The 23,498-nt window shown below is 41.7% G+C and overlaps 1 protein-coding gene across 2 annotated transcripts in view; it reads left to right on the forward strand.

Annotated features, from left to right (window-relative positions):
* KSR2 (kinase suppressor of ras 2) overlaps positions 1–23,498 on the forward strand; it is a gene marked incomplete at its 3' end in the record, with an annotated part of 683,082 nt that overhangs the window by 144,074 nt on the left and 515,510 nt on the right. For both annotated transcript variants that reach the window (XM_082252187.1, XM_082252188.1), the window contains exon 3: positions 18,064–18,214. In XM_082252187.1, the coding sequence (XP_082108313.1) occupies positions 18,064–18,214 (151 nt within the window). The remainder of the gene's footprint in view (positions 1–18,063; positions 18,215–23,498) is intronic.

Raw genomic sequence — 23,498 nt, forward strand, 5'->3', positions numbered from 1 at the left:
GGCCTTCTGAGCCCTGGCCTGAGGTAGAGCCCCCCCCCCCAGACAGGAGTCCCTCAAGGGCCACCGACAGTCTCCTCAGCACTGCATCTCCATCTTGCACAGACTCCTCTGCTGGCATGACTCATCCATATTTAAGGGTTCACTTAGTTCCCTGCCAGGTCCACCACTTGGTGATTGGCTTAGCTCCCTTAAACATGCAGACTAGCCCTCCTAGCCTCCGCCCACTAACTTCTAGAAGTTTTTTCAAACTTTAAGATCCTGGGGGAGGTATCAGAGAGCTGCCTGTATAAGTCACCCAGCCTTGGAGTTTAGTAAACCATGGCACAGATTCTATAACTCAGGCTTTGCCCTGAGCCAGACAACAGTTTGCCTACTCTCACACTAGTAGCACATTAGAGGGTGCTACACTTGTATATTAAAGGCCCAACAGAGAGAGCTCGGTGTGTGTTCCTGATGAATGTAACCAGGAGCCTAGTGTGTTAACATTGGGGGCTGGTGTATAAAAATTGTTGTGCTGATCTTATAATGAAAGGCAGTGCAGGTTATCTAGTGGAGCCCAGTTGCCAACAGTGCTCTTAATTAACAGAGAATCACAGCTCAAATCTGGATGCTTTGGTGCCATGGTATAATGAGGACCTTTTTTTTTTTAATTTTTATCATTTCCTATGTCATTATTTCATTTACTATGCTTTTCAGCTATGTAAGTATACTGTATGTTAACCGGTACTCTTTATATCCTAGGAAAAAGAACACTAGAATATCCTATTTAAATACTTTTCTGAAAGTCATGTTTTGCATGAGACTAAACACCCCCCCCCCCCCCCACTTGTGACTGTACTTGGGCATAAAGAATGGCCACACGGGCACAAAACAGTCCATTTTGGGTATTGTAAAGCTCCAGCAGTGGATCAGGTTGGTGGGAAAGCATGGTGTAAGTAATTGCAGGCATCTTATAATGGCAGCTATCCGACATGTGCATTACTTTACCTAATAGGGGAAAATGACACTTGTTACCTGTAAACAGATATCTAATATCTCTCTATGAAACAGAAAGCTTATTCCTCTCTTGCTATAACCCTGAACAGTTGGGTTTGTGATTACTATTTAATGTGCTCAGCCACTTTCACATATTCCCCATAAACAAAACATGAAAAATTACAGGGAGACCACTGTGCAAGATAGAAAGATCTTAAGTGGTGTGGCACCTTTGAGAATTGTCATAAAGCAGATGCTTTCTGCAGGCAATTAACACCAATGTGCTTTTTCCCCTTTCTTGCATGGATAGATGGGAAAGATATATTTGAACTTTTACGAGGATAGGGAGACTTAAGATTTAGAGCTTAACTGCCTGTCAGGCTTGCAAATTACCTTTATATAACATAAAAATAAAAGACCTCCATTGTAAAGAAGCTTGCTGGCTCCCATCACGCATTGGTTAACCAACAGCAGAAGAGGCTGAAGAATATTGTAACAAATGCATCCAGATATGTGGGCGTAAGGCATGGAAGTGTCCAAGCGTCCAAGCCTTTTATATTAAAGCCTGAAGTTTGTATTAAGAATGAGTGTGTGTAGGCAGAGAAGGTGTACGCAGGTCACACTTGTGTGTGGGCAACATTCTTCTAACTCAACGTTTTGTAGGCGAAAAATAATATCTTAACGTCTTATATTTAGTGGCAAGTAAAGAATTGTTGTAAAAAATAACTTCTCTTCTTGCATGCGTTATCTGATGCTAATTTAGTGGTAATGTAGGCTTCTGTGAATTAGAAGTTAAGAAAGGTAGTTATGGCAAAGATTTAATAGGAAAGCAATAAAAATAAAAATCTTACTTCTAAGGGCTTCCACATAGCTGGGGCAGATAGTTCAACTAGAGAGGTCAGAGGATCCAGCAACTGCAATGCCTACTTATTTACCAGCTATGTCATCACACTGGGAACGCGGCATAGAAAAATATTTCATTCTCTTTGCTATTTTTTGTAGTCTGAGGCTTTGTGTTGATATATTTAGTAGATGTAAACCCCTAACGGAATGACTTTTAGCTTGCTAAAGCAGTTGTGCTGCTGATTTCCGGCAGGCTCTTTGCAGTTACATTCTTTCTACTGCATATGCTCTTGTTGTCTTCGTGGAGTGGGGGGAACAACACAGGAGCACAGTTGGGAGACAGGGACATAGTATTGTCACTCAGCATGAGGAAGTGCTTCAACAAGGATCTTTATGTTAAGAGAAAAGTGAGGCAGGGAGCACGTCCGATTTACGGTCAAGCCATAGGTTGGAGAGATAAGCGGACTGCGTTCTGCCAAGGGCATGGGACTTTTGAGGCATAGATTCAATGATGGCAACAAATTATCCAACAGGGACCAAAAATGTAATATATAAAAATACATTTTATTACAAATACAATTTGTTTAACCACTTTACCACCGGAGGATTTTGCTGTCTTACGTCCAGGCCACTTTTTGCGATTCGGCACTGTGCGACTTTAACTGACAATTGCGCGGTCATGCAACGCCTTACCCAAAGAAATTTATGTCCGTTTTTTCCCACAAACAGAGCTTTCTTTTGGTGGTATTTGATCACCTTTTTACTTTTTGCGCTATAAACAAAAAAAGAGCAAAAATTTTGATACATATTTTTGGTAAAAAAAATGGCAATAAGCGTATTTTCATTGGTTTGCGCAAAAATTATTGCGTTTACTAACTAAGGGAAAGATTTCTGTCATTTTTGGTGTTTTTTTTTTTAACGAGTAATGGTGGCGATCTGTGATTTTTTTTGCGGGACTGCGACATTGCGGCGGACAGATCGGACCCTTGACTGACATTTTTGACACTTTTGGGGTTACCAGTGACATTACTACAGTAATCAGTGCTATAAATATGCACTGTTACTATAAAAATTACACTGGCAGGGAAGGGGTTCATTTTATTGGAGAGGGAGGGGTTAATGTATGCCTGGTGCTTACTGACGTGTGTGGGGGGAGGTGACTGAGTGACACAGGGACAGATCGCAGGTTTAGCTATGCTGAACTCTGCAATCTGTCCCTGCCTGTCACTTAGGAGATCCGCCCGCTTTGTTTACACAAGCGGGCGGATCTCCACACTCGATTCCCCGACGATCGGGGAAGAGCGGCCGTGATCACCGCCGCTCCTCCCCTGGCCCGACTCCCGCTGTGACTGAAAACAGCGGGAGCCAAGGGGCGGAGTCCAGCGACATAGGTCTACGTCGCTGGACGATAACGAGCCACATTGCTGCAGTAGCAGCAATGTGAGCAGTGCTAAAGTGGTTAAAAACATAGAAAAACAGACATGTGCATTAGCATTTCCACATTTAATAAATGAATCATAGGTAGTAATAATATGGATCACATGGGTCCTACATGTTTCGCTGAGGTGTGAAACCTCAAATATTGGCTTCTTCAGGGACAAGAAAACTGTAATCCTTCTACTGATTCTAGATGATAAAACATAACATACAATAATTAAGTGAACATGTCATGGAGTCATATATATACATAAATGCTAACATATAAGTCTAGCATAATAGAATGACCCCCTATAGAAGTACAACATATTCATATAAAAACAAGGCTTACCATTTTATTTAAGAAATTACTACCATCCATGGTGCAAGGCATAGCATAGTAGCGACACGGCAATGGTCAGGGGGAGCTGATCCAGAGCCGGTGACTCCCCAAGGATCTTTATGTTAAAGTGTTACTAAACCCAGGAGCCTGCATTCACTATATCTGATCTCCCCCAGTGCACAGAACATGGAAATGCAATTATTTTAGTAAGTATAAACTACTAAATACCTTTTCTCATCAGCAGTATACAGCAGTCTTGTGACTTCTATCAGTGCGTGGTTAAAACTTGTAGGAGGAGTTTGCATTAGCTGACCTATCATGATGCAGGACCCTTGACCCTCTGTCTGGACAGTGCTGATTGGCCCTGTGTTGATCACATGCACTCTCCCAAGAAAAAAAAAAAAAACTCTTTAGCAATACACACCAAACTGAGCATGTGCAGCCTGACTCCAGTAACTCTGTCCTATCCGGACATGTTATGGAGGCAATGCAAGAAGAGGAGGATCTGTGCGTACAGGATCAAACAGCCTTTTTACACAATGCAGTGGATTATCCCCTTAGGTTCCACAGTGAGTATAACAAGCATGCTTTACTGCATATACAGACTGATTTTACTGTTGTGAGTTTAGTAACACTTAAACATTACCAGGTTTTATTTTAAGTAAAGATGAAAATATAAAAATATTACAAATGCCTTTTGAAATTACATTAACATGTTTAAAGTTATATGAGGTTTTGGTGAATTGCTTTCGTAGTTTGTAGCATAGCTATAGAAATCTGATTTGCGACCAAAGCATTCCAGCCATTCCACAAAAGAAAATGTTGTTCTCTCTTTCATGAGCAAAAAGTAACTATTAATACCCAAAGAGCTTGTATGTATAACCTTGGTATTATTTATTGATATTAAAAATAAAAAAGAATGATACATTAAGATGTAGCTGCTTGCGGAAAGAGTGCTGTTTATCAAACCATGTGAATATTCCCATTTTACTAGCTTTTCAAAAGGTAAATAATGCATGAAAATTCTATTACAACTGAACACAAGAATGTTCTAATTTGAATAAAAATTACTACAAAAATAATATAACATATTATTCAAACTGCTGTACCCCACTGTGATATATCAGAAAACCGCTTTGATTTTTTTTTTTTTTTAATGAGGCAGATTATTTATTATAAGCATTAGAATTTCTAATTCATATAGGGGCCTGCTGAGAGAAGGGTACAGAAATACACATGAAGCAGCATTTACAACAATGAAGTTCAGCTCCTGAATAGCAGTTATCAGAGCAGTGGTAAATGTCCTCTAAAGTGAAACTGGAAAATGAAACAAACAACAGCACCAAAGTGATTGATTTAGAGCCAAAATATATTTATATCATAATACAGTAATCCCCCGCTACATCGCGGTTCAGTTTTTGCGGTCCCGGTAATTCGCGTTTTTTTTTGTAATGTTATTTTACTATATAAATCATTAAAAATGAAAGATTTTTGTGTTTTTCATAGCTCTTGCTCTGTCTCTAAGTATCTTTTATGTGTTTAAATGAGTTTCTATTGTTTTAAAAGTGTGTTTAAAGACCTTAAAATGCTTCTACATGTACAATGACAGTAAAATAAACATGCCTACAATGCATTTTAATAGGGTTTTTCTATTTCGCGGAATTTCACTTTTCACGGCTGGGTCCGGAACGTAACCCCCGCAATGGAGGGGGGTTTACTGTAAAGGTAAATAATTCAACACTCTTCAGGGGATGTACAGAACCTACTTCATCAGGGCTTACACTGCTGATTATGATAAAGAAAAGCAAAATCTTGGAATAAACCCCCTTTTTCTACATTAGTAAAGCTATGAAAATGAACATATTAAACTATGAGTGCTAACTATCCAGCTATTGCAGCCTACTTTAGATGAAGAAACTGTTTTCATAGGTGTGCTCAGCATATTGCATTAGGGTGTGCATCCCAAAGCTCAAACACAAGTGCCTTTCTCTGCAGCCTCAGCTGCATAGGACAGTGAATGAATGGGAAGTGCTCTGTGCTGAGCGGCATCCTGTTCATTCATAAACTGCAGCATAGAAAACAGTTTACTATGCTTCAGTTATGAATGAACACAGTTAGTGAGTGTGTTCATTTGGAAAAGGAAGGCGCTGGTAAATTACAAATTTGCTAGTCCCTTTCCCCCACTCTCCTTCCTAAAACATTCACCGCAGCAGCTGGAGGGAGAGGAAGGAAGCCAGCAGCACTGCAGGGCCAACACAGGGGAAGCCCAGCAGTAGGGGGAATCAGCACTGCTCATAGTGATTAGGGTGTGCCCAGGCACCCTGGCACATCCCCTGCACACACCTGACTGTTATACTTCTGATCTCGCCAGCCTCTTCTGCAATTTTTTATCTCAATCAGTCTGGCGCTCTAAAAAAAGGGGCCAGTACATCTCCTGAAACAAATTGACATCTTTACCTTGTTTTTCATTATGATCACAATGTTTCTAGATAAATCAGTCGGTATGGCAGTCATGTTTTTTCCAACCCCTGGATCTTCCTTAAAGCGAAGTTCCAGCCTTTTCTGTGTTTTTAAAAGTCAGCAGCTACAAAAAGCCTTGATCCTCTCCGTCTGGACTCGGCGGCGCCGGGATCACTGGTGTGGGCACCCGGCTGTGACAGTTTGCCGCTTCACAGCCGGGTACGCACTACGCATGCGCGAGTTGCGCTGCACGTCTTGATTGGCCGGCAATCTTCTTGGACCTCTGACGTGTCCCAGAAGATTGCAGGGAGGGAGGGGGAGAGGAGAACTTCTGCTCAGGGTGCCGCGGCGCTCTGAGCGGAAGTGGGAGCGGGTACCTGTCAAAACTAGGTACCCGCTCCCCCCCAAAAAATGACATTCCAAATGTGGCATGTCAGGGGGTTAGGACTACCTAAAGCGGAAGTTCCACTTTTGGGTGGAACTCCGCTTTAAGGTTCTTTGCATTTGAGACGTGCTTAGCCAGAGCAATTGTGCCCAACAACATAGTCTTTGCCCTGCATTGTGAAATAAAATGATTGGTAAATACAGCACCGCCTACACAAGTCCCCTTAACCTTTTTGGCACACTTTGAAAACCATATTGCATGGATACTGACTGGCAGGTGGTAACTGCTAATAACTGCTGTGATGTCAGTAGTTGTAGACAGATGGGACCAGAAGGTACAAATGGAATTAACCACTTCTGGACCGGATGATTTTGCTGCTTAATGACCAGGCCCTGTTTTGCGATTTGGCACTGCATTATTTTAACAGACAATTGCGCGGTTGTGCGACGCTGTACCCAAACGAAATTGGCATCCATTTTTTCCCACAAATAGAGCTTTCTTTTGGTGTTATTTGATCACCTGTGCAATTTTTAATTTGTGTGATAAAAAGAGCGACAATTTTGAAAAAAAAAATAAAAAATAATATTTTTTAACCGGTTGCCGACCGCCGCACGACTATATACTGCGGCGGTCAGCCCCGGCCAGGCAGAGTGACGTATCGGTACGTCACTCGCCTGTCACTGACTTGCGAGCCTATCGCGGGCGGGCGCGCGCCCGCCGCGGCGCGCGCCCGCCGCGGCTCGTTCACAGGCAAGTCAGTGCGTGTGACCGGCGGACTCGATGTCCGCCAGTCACACTGCGATCGCTCCTGTGAAGGGAGAAAGACAGAGCAGCTTGTGTAAACAAGCTGCCTGTCAGTTCTCCCTGTGTAAAAGTGAAGATCTGACCGTTCTACTATGTAGAACGGTTGATCTTTGCTTTTACACCAATAGGAATGTCCCTACACAGTAGAAAGCACGCCCCTAGGACACACTTAACCCCTCCCTGTCCAATAAAGTTAACCCCTTCCCTGCCAGTGTCATTTTTGCAGTAACAGTGCATATGTATAGCACTGATTACTGCAGTAATGTCACTGGTAACCCCAAAAGTGTCAAAAATGTCAGTCAAGGGTCCGATCTGTCCGCCGCAATGTCGCAGTACCGAAAAAAAAATCGCAGATCGCCGCCATTACGCGTTAAAAAAAAAACACCAAAAATGACAAAAATCTTTCTCTTTGTTAGTAAACGCGATAACTTTTGCGCAAACCAATCAAAATACGCTTTTTGCGATTTTTTTTACCAAACATAGGTAGCATAAAACAAATTGGCCGAAAAATGTTAAAAAATTTTGATTTTTACTTTTTTTTTTGGGGAATTTCATATAAAAAAATGTGAAAAATATTGTTATTTTTGCAAAATTTACGCTCTTTTTTTGTTTATAGCGCGTGATCAAAAAATCGCACAGGTGATCAAATACCACCAAAAGAAAGCTCTGTTTGTGGGAAAAAAAGGACGTCAAATTCGTTTAGGTACAGCGTCGCACGACCGCGCAATTGTCCGTTAAAGTCACGAAGTAAATAATCGCAAAAAAACCCCTGGTCCTTTAGCAGCCAAATCCTCCGGGGCTTAAGTGGTTAATATATAACATTCCCCCAAAAAAATTTAAAAATCTAAATTTTTTAACATTTTAGGCCAATTTGTTTTCTGCTACATATTTTTGGTAAAAAAAAATCGCAATAAGCGTATTTTGACTGGTTTGCGCAAAAGTTATTGCGTTTACTAACTACAGGAAAGATTTATGTCATTTTTATTGTTTTTTTTTTTTTTTTTACTAGTAATGGTGGCGATCTGCGATTTTATGTGGAACTGTGACATTGCGGCGGACAGATCGCACCCCTAATTGACATTTTCGACACTTTTGGGGGTACCAGTGACATTACTACAGTAATCAGTGCTAAAAATATGCACTGTTACTGTAATAATGCCATTGACAGGGAAGGGGTTAATGCTATTTTTGATCAAGGGGTTAAATGAATGTAAGCCTAGGGGAGTGATTCTAACTGTGGGGAGGTTGGGCTTGTGAGATGATCACAGAGACATGCGATCCTATATAGCAGGATCACATAGCCTCTGTGATCACTTCAGGGAGAATAACAGATGGCTGTGTTTACATCAGCCTTCTGTCCTTCTCTGTCAGCGGGGGAAGATCGCCGGTGTCAGACGGCAATCGGAGCCGCCTGACAACCCGCACTGGCTTCCCCGCTAACGATTAGGGGCGGGAGCGCGCCTCCGGCGGCGCGCACTCGCCCCCCTAGCGGCCTCCCAAGCAAATGACGTAACAAGGCAGTGCAGAGACGGGAAGTGGTTAAAGCGGAGTTCCAGCCTTTTCTGTGTTTATTAAAAGTCAGCAGCTACAAAAAGTGTAGCTGCTGACTTTTAATAAACACACACTCACCTGTCCCCCGGTCCAGCGATGCGGCCGCCCGAAGCCTCGATCCTCTCCCTCTGGTCTCGGCGGCACCGGCATCACTGATGTGGGCACTCGGATGCGCATCTTGATTGGCCGGCAATCTTCTGGGACCTCTGACGTGTCCCAGAAGATTGCAGGGAGAGAGGGGGAGAGAAGAACTTCCGCTCAGGGCGCCGCGGTGCTCCGAGCGGAAGTGGGAGCGGGTACATGTCAAAACTAGGTACCCGCTCCCCCCCAAAAAAATGGCATGCCAAATGTGGCATGTCAGGGGGTTAGGACTAATTAAAGTGGAAGTTTCACTTTAGGGCAGACTTGATTTGGTGTATCCAAGAGGTGCCAGGATGCAAACAACAGCAGTCATGGTTAGGGTTTGCACTTTGTCTTTTTTTCTAGATTGGCATGGAAAAATGGGACCTGGTGCTAAAGATATTAGTTTAAAAAAAGTCATAATTGTGGACTTTTTTTCCAGGAAAGGTGGCAACATTAGGCGTCTGAGTTGTGTAACCTCTTGTAGTTAAGCTTGCAGTCAAGAAAAGTGGGGACATGACTTGGCTGTGTAGATCTCTGGAGAAATATACAAATCTTTTGGCTTCCATGTATGAAAACAGCTGCATATTTAGTCATTTGCCCACAGTTCAGCTTTTAAGATATGCTGAGAGATGTTGATCATCTGCTAGGCAGAGTTTGATTCTGGGCCTGTTTCCTACTTCAGCTCCACCAGGTTTAGGCTTAGCTGAGGCCTATTACAAATGCCAAAGAGAGAAAGAGACTCAGAATCACCCACAGCAATATGTGTAATTTACTGTAAGTATAACTAGCAGTGCTCAGGCTCCAGCATTATTTATCCTCTGAGGATCATTCATGTACAACGTTATTGAAAAAGGTTCATCGCCAAGTATCTGGTATTTAACGTAGGAATATGTTGTTGATTCGTCCCTCTAGAGTGGTTAATTATGCAGTAGTTAATTATTCACCAGCGTACTGTCATGGGATAAGTCCTTAGGGATACTGAACTGCACTGCTTTGTTGCCTAAGGCTTGTGGAGGATTGCAGCCTCAATGTAAGCAAATTACGGCCTCTTTTCTTCTGTTACGAAGGTATTTTTATTTCAGTCGATAGTCTTTGAATTATGCTTGAATGAATTTATATTATATTTATTTTATGTTAATGTCTGTATAAAATATATTTATATTTATTTGTGTGCATGTTTAATGTTATATTCATATCTCCTTAAATTATTCTACACATTGTGAACCTCAGTTTTTTTATTTATTAATCTTAGTGGTTAGGATGAACCTATAAACAACAAATTCATTTGAAACATTTTGCTCCTGAAGTACTTCTGCAACATTAATAACAAGCAATTGTCTGTTAACAGACATCAGGGGCGTAACTACAGGGGTTGCAGGGGTTGCAATCGCTACCGGGCCCCATGCTCCAGGGGGCCCGGTAGCAAACCAGCGGGTGAACTTCCAGGATCGCAAAGGTCACACTTGCGACATAACCCTGGCATTGCACCACTGTGGGGAAGCCCCAAGATTGCAGAAAGTGGGCCCACAAGATTGCAGGAAGGGGGCCCACTGCAGAACTTGTGAAAGAATCCTGCTGCGGGACCGTAATAAAAGGCCATGCAACGAGTGTAAAGAGCCCCAGGATTAGTGGGAAGAGCCCTGGGCTTGAAGGTAAGGGCCCCTGCCAGGGGTCTGGGGGGCCCTTCATGGTTTCTTACATCAGGGCCCTGAAGGTTCTAGTTACGCCTCTGACAGACATATTAGCAATTTTAAAATGCAGACTAAATATGATAATTAAATACAGATCTTTCAAAAATGCATGTGGATCCAATTTGTGTACTGGAGCACATGTAGCATGTGAAAGAAAGTTTTATTCTGTATATACTGTATCTGTACTCCGTTTTGTATACTTTGCTTATGTGTTGCACTGCATTCATGTTTTTGCACACAGCGCCATTACCTTTTCACACAATCATGCTCTTCTATCCCATACTTGCATTCCTGAGACCCTGATAAGACACAGGCCTCACCTATACAGTAATCCCCCGCTCCATCGCGGTTCAGTTTTTGCGGTCCCTGTAATTCGCGTTTTTTTTGTAATGTTATTTTACTATATAAATCATTAAAAATGAAATATTTTTGTGTTTTCCATAGCTCTTGCTATGTCTCTTAGTATCTTTTATGTGTTTAAATGAGTTTCTATTGTTTTAAAAGTGTGTTTAAAGACCTTAAAATGCTTTTACACGTACAGTGACAGTAAAATAAACATGCCTACAATGCATTTTAATAGGGTTTTTCTATTTCGCGGAATTTCACTTTTCGCGGCTGGGTCCGGAACGTAACCCCCGCAATGGAGGGGGGTTTACTGTACATTTTTTTATATACACCCCTTAGTATTTTAAAAGTAGAATGCCATTATTAATGTGATATCTACATACAGTATCTCACAAAAGTGAGTACATCCCTCACATTTTTGTAAATAATTTATTATATCTTTTCATGTGACAACACTAAAGAAATGACACTTTGCTACAATGTAAAGTAGTGAGTGTACAGCTTGTATAACAGTGTAAATTTGCTGTCCCCTCAAAATAACTCAACACAGCCATTAATGTCTAAACTGCTGGCAACAAAAGTGAGTACACCCCTAAGTCAAAATGTCCAAATTGGGCCCAAAGTGTCAATATTTTGTGTGGCCACCAGTATTTTCCAGCACTGCCTTAACCCTCTTGGGCATGGAGTTCACCGGAGCTTCACAGGTTGCCACTGGAGTCCTCTTCCACTCCTCCATGACAATATCACGGAGCTGGTGGATGTTAGAGACCTTGCACTCCTCCACCTTCTGTTTGAGAATACCCCACAGATGCTCAATAGGGTTTAGATCTCGAGACATGCTTGACCAGTCCATCACCTTTACTCTCAGCTTCTTTAGCAAGGCAGTGGTTGTCTTGGAGGTGTGTTTGGGGTTGTTATCATGTTGGAATACTGCCCGGCAGCCCAGTCTCTGATGGGAGGGGATCATGCTCTGCTTCAGTATGTCACAGTACATGTTGGCATTCATGCTTCCCTCAATGAACTGTAGCTCCCCAGTGCCAGCACCTCTCATGCTGCCCCAGGCGATGACACTCCCACCACCATGCTTGACTGTAGGCAGGACACACTTGTCTTTGTACTCCTCACCTGGTTTCCACCACACGCTTGACACCATCTGAGCAAGGTGGCCCTTGTAGAGCAAACTAAACCATATAGGTAGTAAATAAAAGTAACACTGTGCAGAGGTAGACAAAAGGCTAAAAATTTGTCCATAATTAGTGCATCATACATGTAATAAATCAAAGTGCCGCTGTGCAATTTGATTTATTAGATAATGGCTAGCTAATAGTCCATAAATAGTGTACAACAGGTAGTTAAAGCTTTGTGCAGTGTTCCCAACCTTACAGCCGTGGTAGGTATGGTGGTTGAGTGCTGGGGATCCCTCAGGTAGAATATGCACTCACCAGAAATACCCACTACTACTATTTACTACCTATATGGTTTAGTTTTCTCTACAAGGGCCACCTTGCTCAATCTAGTTTCAGCACCCAGTCACTTAGCACTGCACACCTAACTGCATTGCTCTCTACCAGCACTTTATTTTTATTTACTATTTCTTTGTAAATCTTACTTTTTTCTGCCACTAATATTACTGGACTCACTGTATGGACGTCCATATCTCTGCACTTTAGCGGTCACTTTATTCATTTGTTCTAATTGTGTATACTATTAGATTGTATTGTTAATATAACCACTGATTAGTACCTTTTTACATATTGCCATATTATCATCAATCTTACTGGATCTTTACTACATATGTTACTTTCTCCAGACCTTATTATACTGCTTTTCAGCTTATTGTTTTACTCTCCATCCTCCCAGGCAGCGCCGCCCCCCCTCCCCCCTCCATACTATTACTGATATAACCTTTGGCTATATGTGAGCCTTTTGTTCTCCTTTACAGTAGCGTGGAACTTATTTCTTTTACATATTCTATAGTATGATAATAGACAAAAAAAAAGAGGTGCAGCAAAATCTTATCATTTCTGAGTCATTACTTTGCAGCAAGTATAAAAGTGATAAGAATTTACTTTCTAGAAAGTTTACAAGACAAACCTCCTTCTTATCACATACAAGTCTCACAATATGAACCTGGAGGGGAGGGACGAGAAGAGGAAAGGAAAGAAGGGAGGGGAGTTAGGCAGTGGGAAGGAATGACAAACGGGGGAAAAAGAGGGTTGGAGTGGGAGAGGAGAGAAGATAAGAATGTAGAACTTGCCAGAGATAGATCCACCAGAGAGGAGGAAGTAGCACATTCCCTGTACACATTCCCTGTACAGTGAGGGAAAAAAGTATTTTATCCCCTACTGATTTTGTACGTTTACCCACTGACAAAGAAATGGTCAGTCTATAATTTTAATGGTAGGTTTATTTTAACAGTGAAAGACAGAATAACAACACAAATATCCAGAAAAACGCATTTCAAAAAAGTTATAAATTGATTTGCATTTTAATAAGGAAAATAAATATTTGACCCGTTCACAAAACATGACTTAGTACTTGGTGGCAAAACTCTTGTTGGCAATCATGCTTCTTGTAGTTGGTCACCAGGTTTGCACATCTCAGGAGGGATTTGGTCCCACTCCTCTTTGCAGATCCTCTCCAAGTCATTAAGGTTTCAAGGCTGACATTTGGTAACTCGAACCTTCAGCTCCCTCCACATATTTTCTTTGGAATTAAGGTCTGGAGAATGGCTTGGCCACTCCAGGACCCTAATGTGCTTCTTCTTAAGCCACTCTTTTGTTGCCTTGGCTGTGTGTTTTGGGTCATTCAGGGCCCATTTTCAATGCCCTGGCTGAGGGAAAGAGATTCTCACCCATAATTTGATGTTACATGGCCCCGTCCATCATCTCTTTGATGCAGTGAAGTTGTCCTGTCCCCTTAGCAGAAATACATCCCCAAAGCATAATGTTTCTACCTCCATGTTTGACGGTGTGGATGGTGTTCTGGTGTGAGTCATAGGCAGCATTCCTCCTTCTCCAAACACGGTGAGTTGAGTTGATGCCAAAGAGCTTGATTTTGGTCTCATCTGCCCACAACACTTTCATCCAGTTCTCCTCTTATTCATTCAGATGTTCATTAGCAATCTTCAAATGGGTCTGGTCATGTACTTTCTGGAGCAGGGGGACCTTTCAGGTGCTGCATAGTGTGTTACCAATTGTTTTCTTGGTGACTTTGGTTCAAGCTGCCTTGAAATCATTCAAAAAGAGAAGGTATCTGTGAATGTGATGAAAACAAGATTGCTTCCAAAGACTCTTCACAGAACCAAAAAGATGATCAGGGATAGACACCAAAAATACACTGTGATAACCGGTTTATAGTGAAAAAAATATATTAAACAGTTTATTAAAGCACTTATGCCTGGTGAGCAGACAGTGAACATACATGGACACCATACATAATAAAATAATAAAAACATGTACATACAGTGGATGACATCACAACCAGAACACAATTGGAAAATTAATGATTCTATGGTGAGGGTTCAGACGGTAAAATCAAAGGTATTGGGCCACATCCATGTAATTAATTATACATTGCCTGCAAAGTTCTTGGATAGAAACCCCGTGTAGTTGGAGATAGCAGGGTAGTAGTATAGCACAGTAGGTATGCAACCACCTATTGGGAGTGGATGAAGCAATTGAAACAAAAAAAACCCCCCTTAGGTCGATATTGATCCAAGCAATGGAGATGGGATGGTATTTCAATTGCTGATGTATAGGAGGTTGGTGCTAGCTGGATGATATAGACTCCAAATAATGATGCTGTCCATCAGGTTCTGAACCGACACAATAGTAGGTGTGGAATTCTTCTATGTAATATCCTAAGCACTGATAGAACAATTGCCAGCCGGCCGTTCAATAGTAGTGTAGCATACCCCGAAGATAGTGGGGAAGCAGGCAGGGAGATCCTTCGTGCTGCCAGATAGAAGAAGGTATACACCATGCAGTAATTAAAAAGATGTGAAAGGTCCGTACCTCTGTGTGTAGATCAACGGTGACCCAGCGGCTCGTGTAGGCTTCCAACGGCGTAGTCCCATTCAGCGCTCGCTCAAGCCGAGTCTTCAGACAGTGACGGAGGGGTCCGTGACGGCTGGTCTCACGTCACATCCGGTAGCGGCGAGCAGCGTAGCCGGGGGAGCCGTAGCCAAACGAAGGCTATGGGGGTCACCTACACACGTCGAGGAGGTTGGTCGTGGTGATGGAATCCAACTGATAAGGCTGACGCGTTTTACCGCCTCATGTCGGTTTCATCTGAGCTGGTTAAAGGGGAGTAATGGATTCCCTTTTATAATGGACAATAATTGATTGATCAAATTCAGGTGAATGAAAATCAGACCGTGACCATCAAGGTGTATTGACATCATTTGGCCACCAGATGTCAGTATACAACTTATATATTCAAAGGGAAGCCATAGTAACTCCATATAACATTACTTGTACAATATACATCTCTATGGCAGCTAACCCTGGACCATGCTGAATCAAAATACTGCTCATTGAAAATATATTATAGACAAGAGGCAATTGATATGGTTGAGTATAGCTGCAACATGTTGATGTAAAGTTATAAAAAAGTTAAAAAGTTAGAGGTCTCTTGAAGCCCAGTATACCCATAGCAGTACAGGGGTGCTGAAAGAATTTTTTACAAAAATAAAATAAAATGTGCATAGAAGATCAAACTAGGAGATTGGGGGACCATAAGGTAGAGAGTGCTGACAGAAATCCCACTATAGATGGTATACAAAAACAAGAGATTTGGTAAGGAATATAATATTACTTTGTATGTCCTCAAAATACCACTGGTTCCCCGTGTTGTGGGAACAAATAGGTGTCCTATTAACCAAGGCCCTATGATAACCAAAAACTTGTTCACGCCATCGGTAGTGGCCGAAATAGCTAAAATTACCAGAGAGAGAAGACTGGGATTCGGGAGATTGAAAAGGTGGGGAATATCCCATTCCAAATATAAACATTGGGGGGCATATAGGTGATATAGATATAACAACAATGAATCTAATACCAAGGACAGAACATGGAAGTGATTAATAGACCAGCAAACAAGTTGGGATAATCAGAGGGGATGGGGGTGGCAGACATATCAATTATGGGGTCAAGAATGGCCTCAGGCTAAACTCGACATTCAGCCCCACAGGGGCCAAAGACCCCATTTTAAATATCCAAAGCTTTTCTTTCTGGAGCAACACAGTGTCAAAGTCTCCACGTCTAGCAGGGAGCTTTAGCGCATAGATACCCCGGAATAGTAATCCATCCGGGTTGGCACTGTGGTACTCCAGAAAGTGCAGTGGTATCGTTTTATTGTCGATCTTATTCCTAATATCTGCCAAGTGCTCCAAAATCCTGATCCTCAGCTGACGTTTCGTCTTCCCGATATAGGATTTATTACAGGGGCATATGATTTGATAGATCACTCTTTCAGTTTGACAGTTAATAAAACTGTTAATAGTGAACTCCTGACTCATATCACAGCTAAAGAAGGTCTTTGAATTTATTGCTTGTTTGCAAATAGAACACTTTCCACATGCAAACATCCCTTTGACTGGGGGCAAGGAAGTCAACCAGGTTCGTGGTTCGCACAAACTCAGAGTGAACTAAGGCATCTTTGAGGTTTTTAGCACGTTTAGCGGTGATCAGGGGTCGGGGTCCCACTATTTTCTCAATTATAGGTGATACGGTCAGGACCTGCCAATGTTTAGTGATCACCTCACGAACCTGGTCCCATTGTGAACCATATCGTGTGATAATCCTGGGATGAGTTTGTTGAGCTGACCCAGACAGAGGTAAAGAGTCATCTTTTATAAGGAGTAACTCCGACCTCTGCCTTGGTCCCACTCTTTTGCCGGCCCATCTGATGGTATTATGGGAATAACCTCGTTCTTTGAACCGTCTATGGAGATCCCTAGCTTCAGTTTGGTAATCGGCCTCATCTGTACAATTCCGCTTGAGGCGGAGAAACTGACCCACGGGAATACCATTAATTAGGGAACGTGGATGGTGACTATGTGCACAAAGCAACGTGTTGGCCGCCTTGAAATCATTTACAGGATTCTCCCGTGTAGTTCTAGCCTGATTCCTCAATGTTCTCATGATCCTTGAAACTCCACAAGGTGAGATCTTGCATGGAGCCCCAGATCAAGGGAGATTAACAGTTATTTTGGGTTTCTTCCATTCGCGAATAATCGTAAAAACTGTTGTCACTCTCTCACCAAGCTACTTGGCGATGGTCTAGTAGCCCATTTTAGCCTTGTGTAGGTCTACAACCTTGTTCCTAACATCCTTGGACAGCTCTTTGGTCTTGGCCAGGGTGGAGAGATTGTTATCTGAATCATTAATTGATTTTGTGAACAGGTGTCTTTTATATAGGTAACAAGCTGAGATTAGAAGTACTCCCTTTAAGAGAGTGCTCCTAATCTCAGCTCCTTACCTGTATAGAAGACACCTGGGAGCCAGAAATCTTGCTGATTAATAGGGGTCAAATACTTATTTCATTCATTAAAATGCAAATCAATTTTTAACTTTTTTTAAATGCATTTTTCTAGATATTTTTGTTGTCTCTCCCTGTTTAAATAAACCTACCATTAAAATTATAGACTGATCATTTCTTTGTCAGTGGGCAAACGTACAAAATCAGCAGGGGATCAAATACTTTTTTCCCTCACTGTACATAGATGTAAAAGACCATCAATGGCCCCATGAGGCAATCCAAGCATTCCAAATTTTGTCAAATTCTTTACAACTGTTTCTACTTTTGTATGTCAGTTTGTACATAGGTTAAAATGTTGTTGATAGTAGCATGTCAAGAAGACAGGGCGGGAGGGTTGGGTGATTTTTAGTGAAGAAGAATCTCCCTTTGAGTGTAAAAAGTGACATAGTAAACAAGCAATTAAATATATCGATTCAACTGTACACCATTAGGAATGCCTGAAAGCATCATCTTTGGATCAGCAGTAGTTCTTTTCCATTTGGAAACATTGATCAATATTAGGATAGGAGTTATCTATCTATAAAATGTCCGGCAAGCCCTTGCCATACAGTGGGATTAATATCAACATTTTTTTTTTGTTTCAGGTAATTGACCCTGGGCAGATCTCTCTGGAAGACTTCTTAGATATGACTGATGAGCAGGTTTGCGAAACACTGGGGAAGTTTGGTGCTAGCAGCGAAGAGTGTGATCGGTTAAATGCCTCCCTTTCTTGTCTACGCAGTGTTCACAAATCAGGTATAAAACCCTAAACTAAACATTGTGTGTCATATTTATTCTGTGAGCAACTTATTACTACAAACCATAAATTCTGATCAAGGCCTAGCAGAAAATATGGCACATTGCATGCCTGTATTTTCTTGTAATAAAACATATGAGCCTTGAACCAGAGTGACAGGGGCTCTTCGCTGTTGGGAGCATGGCAAAAGATTCGAAATTTGCACACTTTCTATATTTATAAAGGCAATTGAAATGATTGGCTAGCTCAGAATAGCAGCCTTTCTCTTGCCTTTTGTAACACAGAGTAACCCTTGAAATAGCTTTCTGGTCCCAGGGAACCCCTAGATATCTACTGCTTTTGCATGATGGTCACTGGGAAGTGCTTCATACACTTGTAGTCATTGAGAGATTTCCCCCTTATAAATACCTAAAAAGATAATTGTTGTCATTGTGATCACTAAGATAATTAAGAAAATTAAGAAAATATTTATTTGCTCAAGGAACCCCCTAGCAACCCCTGGAGAACCCTATGGTTTCACAGAACCTTGGTTGAAAAAGGCTGTCCTAAAAGAAGTGGATTAGCTTAAAGCAAGGAAGCTAATTACGGGTGCACAAAAAAATAACACTCACAGAAGGTAGAGCAGCTGACGGATTCATTACAGTTTTTGAAAGATCATCAGTTACTAGTTGCCACTGTTGAAAATTCAAAGTAAAAAATTGTGGATTTACTGTGCTGAGTGAGCAATCGCTTTTATTAAGTGAACAGCCTCTACTTTTTTAGTAAATTTCACTAGTCATGTATATTGGTAATTTTCTTCTCTTTACAGTACTGCTTTTTTGCTTGGCTGCTCAACTGTTCTACATTTTATCCACTTGCCGACTGCCCACAATAATATTACTGCAGCAGTGCGGCTTCCCTGGGTCCAGTCACGTAGTACTACGTGACTGGAAGGGAAGGGTTTTTGTGCGGCGCATGCGCCCCCAGAGCCGCGCTCCCGCTGTGTTTAGACACAGCGGGAGTTAGGCCGTGGGAGGAGAGGCGGCGATTGCCGCCTTCCTCCCACGATCGTCTGGTAAACGGAGAGAAGACCCGCCTGCTTATGTAAACAAAGCAGGCGAATCTTCTCACTGACAGGCAGGGCAGGTAGGGACGATCTCTGTGCCTATCACAGAACCCCCCCCACACACACAAGTCAGTAAGCATTAGGCATACATTTAACCCCTTGATCACCCCCAGTATTAACCCCTTCCCTGCCAGTGTCATTATTACAGTAACAGTGCATATTTGTAGCACTGATTACTGTAGTAATGTCACTGGTCCCCCCAAAAGTGTCAAAAATGTCAGTTAGGGGTCCGATCTGTCCGCCGCAATGTCACAGTCCTGCAAAAAATCACAGATTGCGCTGCGATTACTAGTAAAAAAAAAAAAAAAAACAATAAAAATTAGAAAAATCTTTCCCGTAGTTAGTAGACGCAATAACTTTTGCGCAAACCAATCAAAATACCCTTATTGAAATTTTTTTTTTACCAAAAATATGTAGCAGAAAACAAATTGGCCTAAAATGTTAAAAAATTTTGATTTTTAATTTTTTTTTGGGAATGTCATATAGTAGAATATGAAAAATATTGTTTTTTTTCTAAATTGTCGCTATTTTTTTGTTTATAGCGAAAAAATAAAAATTCTTAGGTGATTAAATACCACCAAAAGAAATCTCTATTTGTGGGAAAAAAAAGGACGTAAATTTTGTTTTGGTACATCGTTGCATGACCATGTAATTGTCCGTTAAAGTAACGCAGTGCCGAATCGCAAAATAGGGCCTGGTCAGAAAGGGGGCAAATCCTTCCGGGGCTTAAGTGGTTATAAATCTTCCTGCAGGGATCATTACTTAGATAACCTCTCAGAGGCTCTAGAGCCATGGGCAGCAAGGTTCAAAAAGCGGAGCACCAAGCCTCAACATTTAAAAATTGTGATAATTGTACCAGGGGCAGCGTGTCTATGGCCCAGCATGTACATTAGATTAATGACCAGTAGATCTCCAGCTGCAGTGTAAACACAAGTCCCAGTGGCTATCTTGCTAATCCTTTACACTTTTAGGTTAAAAGAGCATACAGGGATTAATAGTTCCACTGCAGCTGGAGGTCTAAACTTCTTAGCTGCTGTTCTTGAAATCACAAATACAACTCCACAGGTATTTGTTATAAGCACAAGCAAGAAGTCTATGGACGCATATTGTTAAAATGAAAACATTTAATATTATCTGTTCATGTCTAGTTACCATCTAATCTGATTGCTGTAATACCCAGAAGTCTCTGGAGAGCGGTATGAGAAATAATGAAGTTGTTCAAAATAGGACATTCTTTTTAAACTATTGCAATGTGTTTGTGGCAGGATTACTATACCAGACTTAGTATGTATGAAATACAAATCCTAGAAAACATTTCTGTAAGGCCCAAGATAAGTAAAACATGTTTTTCATTGTAATATTTATCATGCAATAGATAGAATTGCATTCCAGGCTATAGCACCATCCTATCGATCTATAGCTTCTGTTTATTGAGCAAGCACTGAATTAAATCCAGTATTATCTAGTCTGAAATTCTCCTTTGGGAGTATTTTATTTAATTCTTTGCACCTCTGCGATTACCCTAGTAACGTTTATAGACTGGTGAACATAGGAACTTAGAGAGTCTTATGTTTTTGTTGTACAGTATCTCACATAAGTGAGTACACCCCTCACATATAGGTAAATATTTTATTATATCTTTTCATGTGACAACACTGAAGAAATTACACTTTGCTACAATGTAAAGTAGTGAGTGTACAGCTTGTATAACAGTGTAGATTTGCTGTCCCCTCAAAATAATTCAACACACAGCCATTAATGTCTAAACCTCTGGCAACAAAAGTGAGTACACCCCTAAGTGAAGGTGTCCAAATTGGGCCTAATTAGCCATTTTCCCTCCCCGGTGTCATGTGACTCATTCGAGTTAAAAGGTCTCAGGTGTGAATGGGGAGCAGGTGTGTTAAATTTGGTGTTATCGCTCTCACTCTCTCATACTGGTCACTGGAAGTTCAACATGGCACCTCATGGCAAAAAACTCTCTGAGGATCTTAAAAAAGAATTGTTGCTCTACATAAAGATGGCCTAGGCTATAAGAAGATTGTCAAGACCCTGAAACTAAGCTGCAGCACGGTGGCCAAGACCATACAGTGGTTTAACAGGGCAGGTTCCACTCAGAACAGGCCTCGCCATGATCGACCAAAGAAGTTGAGTGCACGTGTTCAGCGTCATATCCAGAGGTTGTCGTTGGGAAATAGACGTATGAGTGCTGCCAGCATTGCTGCAGAGGTTGAAGGGGTGGGGGGTCAGCCTGTCAGTGCTCAGACCATATGCCACAAAGTGCTACAAATTGGTCTGCATGGCTGTCATCCCAGAAGGAAGCCTCTTCTAAAGATGATGCACAAGAAAGCCCGCAAACAGTTTGCTGAAGAAAAGCAGACTAAGGACATGGATTACTGGGACCATGTCCTGTGGTCTGATGAGACCAAGATAAACTTATTTGGTTTAGAGCGTGTGTTGTGACAACCAGGTGAGGAGTACAAAGACAAGTGTGTCTTGCCTACAGTCAAGCATGGTGGTGGGGGTGTTATGGTCTGGGGCTTCATGAGTGCTGCCGGCACTGGGGAGCTACAGTTCACTTAGGGAACTGTGAATGCCAACATGTACTGACACATCCTGAAGCAGAGCATGATTCCCTCCCTTCGGAGACTGTCCCGCAGGGCAGTATTCCAACATGATAATGACCCCAAACACACCTCCAAAACAACCACTGCCTTACTAAAGAAGCTGAGGGTAAATGTGATGGACTGGCCAAGCATGTCTGCAGACCTAAACCCTATTGAGCATCTGTGAGGCATCCTCAAATGGAAGGTGGAGGAGCAGAAGTTCTCCAACATCCACCAGCTCCGTGATGTCGTCATGGAGGAGTGGAAGAGGACTCCAGTGGCAACCTGTGAAGCTCTGGTGAACTCCATGCCTAAGAGGGTTAAGGCAGTGCTGGAAAATAATGGTGGCCACACAAAATATTGACACTTTGGGCCAAATTCGGACATTTTAACCTAGGGTTGTACTCACTTTTGTTGCCAGCGGTTTGGACATTAATGGCTGTGTGTTGAGTTATTTTGAGAGGACAGCAAATTTACACTGTTATTCCAGCTGTAAACTCACTACTTTACATTATAGCAAAGTGCCATTTCTTCAGTGTTGTCACATAAAAAGATATAATAAAATATTTACAAAAATGTGAGGGGTGTACTCACTTTTGTGAGATACTGTGTATTACAGATTACAGGGTCTCTGCTGCTGCTGCTGCAGAAAAAAAAAAGAAAAAAAAATATATATACTGTGTGTATATATATATATATATATATATATATATATATATATATATATAAAAGTTATGTAAAAGTTATATAATATATGATAAATATAAGGTTTAGGGGTTTACCAGCAAAAAATACAGATTTTTTTTCTTGAAAGCAGAAAAAGGCCTGGTCTTCAAGAAGTTAATAGGTATATACTTGGGAACAAAACATTGGAATAAAAAAAAAATACTGATTGATCCCTGTGAAAGTGTTCATAAAAGTGATACTAAACATTTGTTTCTTTTTTCTTTAAAATAACAAACATTTCATACTTACCTGCTCTGTGCAATGGTTTTGCACAGAGCAACCCCGATCCTCCTCTTTTTGAGTCCCCTGCTGGCACTCCAGGCTCCCCCCCACCGAGTTCCCCCATTGCAGTCTGCTTGCTATGGGGGCACTTGTGCGTGCTTGCTTATAAGCCAGCTGTGTGTCTATAAGACACAAAGAGAACAGCTTGGCCCCATACCCCACTCTTTCCTCAATGACTGTGCCAATGGCTCTCACTGCTGTATTAAGCCATTGAGGAGTGGGAGAGCCTAGAGACCCTTAGCTCATTGGTTTTGCTTGTGCCATACCTGTGGGATCCCCACAGTGAATTCCGCTAGCTTCTGGGTCGAGCTGCTGCCCTGTTGCATTGTGAACACAGGGGGGAGCTCCCTTGGCATGGGCATAATCAAGAAACTCTTTGCATCTTCTCAATGAATGCAAAGCATTCTCTGATTGAATGAAGTAGAGAGGTGGGGCTGGGACATCACGTGAACTCCACCTCATCCAATCAGAAGACAGTTTACGTTCACTGAGAAAATAAAAAAGTGTTCTCTGAATGGTGCGCGTGCCTTTTTACAGTTTTCAGCAGGGCAGCTGCTTGGCACAGGA

The sequence above is a fragment of the Pelophylax lessonae genome (assembly GCF_965119305.1).
Source record: "Pelophylax lessonae genome assembly, chromosome: 1".
Taxonomy (NCBI): domain Eukaryota; kingdom Metazoa; phylum Chordata; class Amphibia; order Anura; family Ranidae; genus Pelophylax; species Pelophylax lessonae.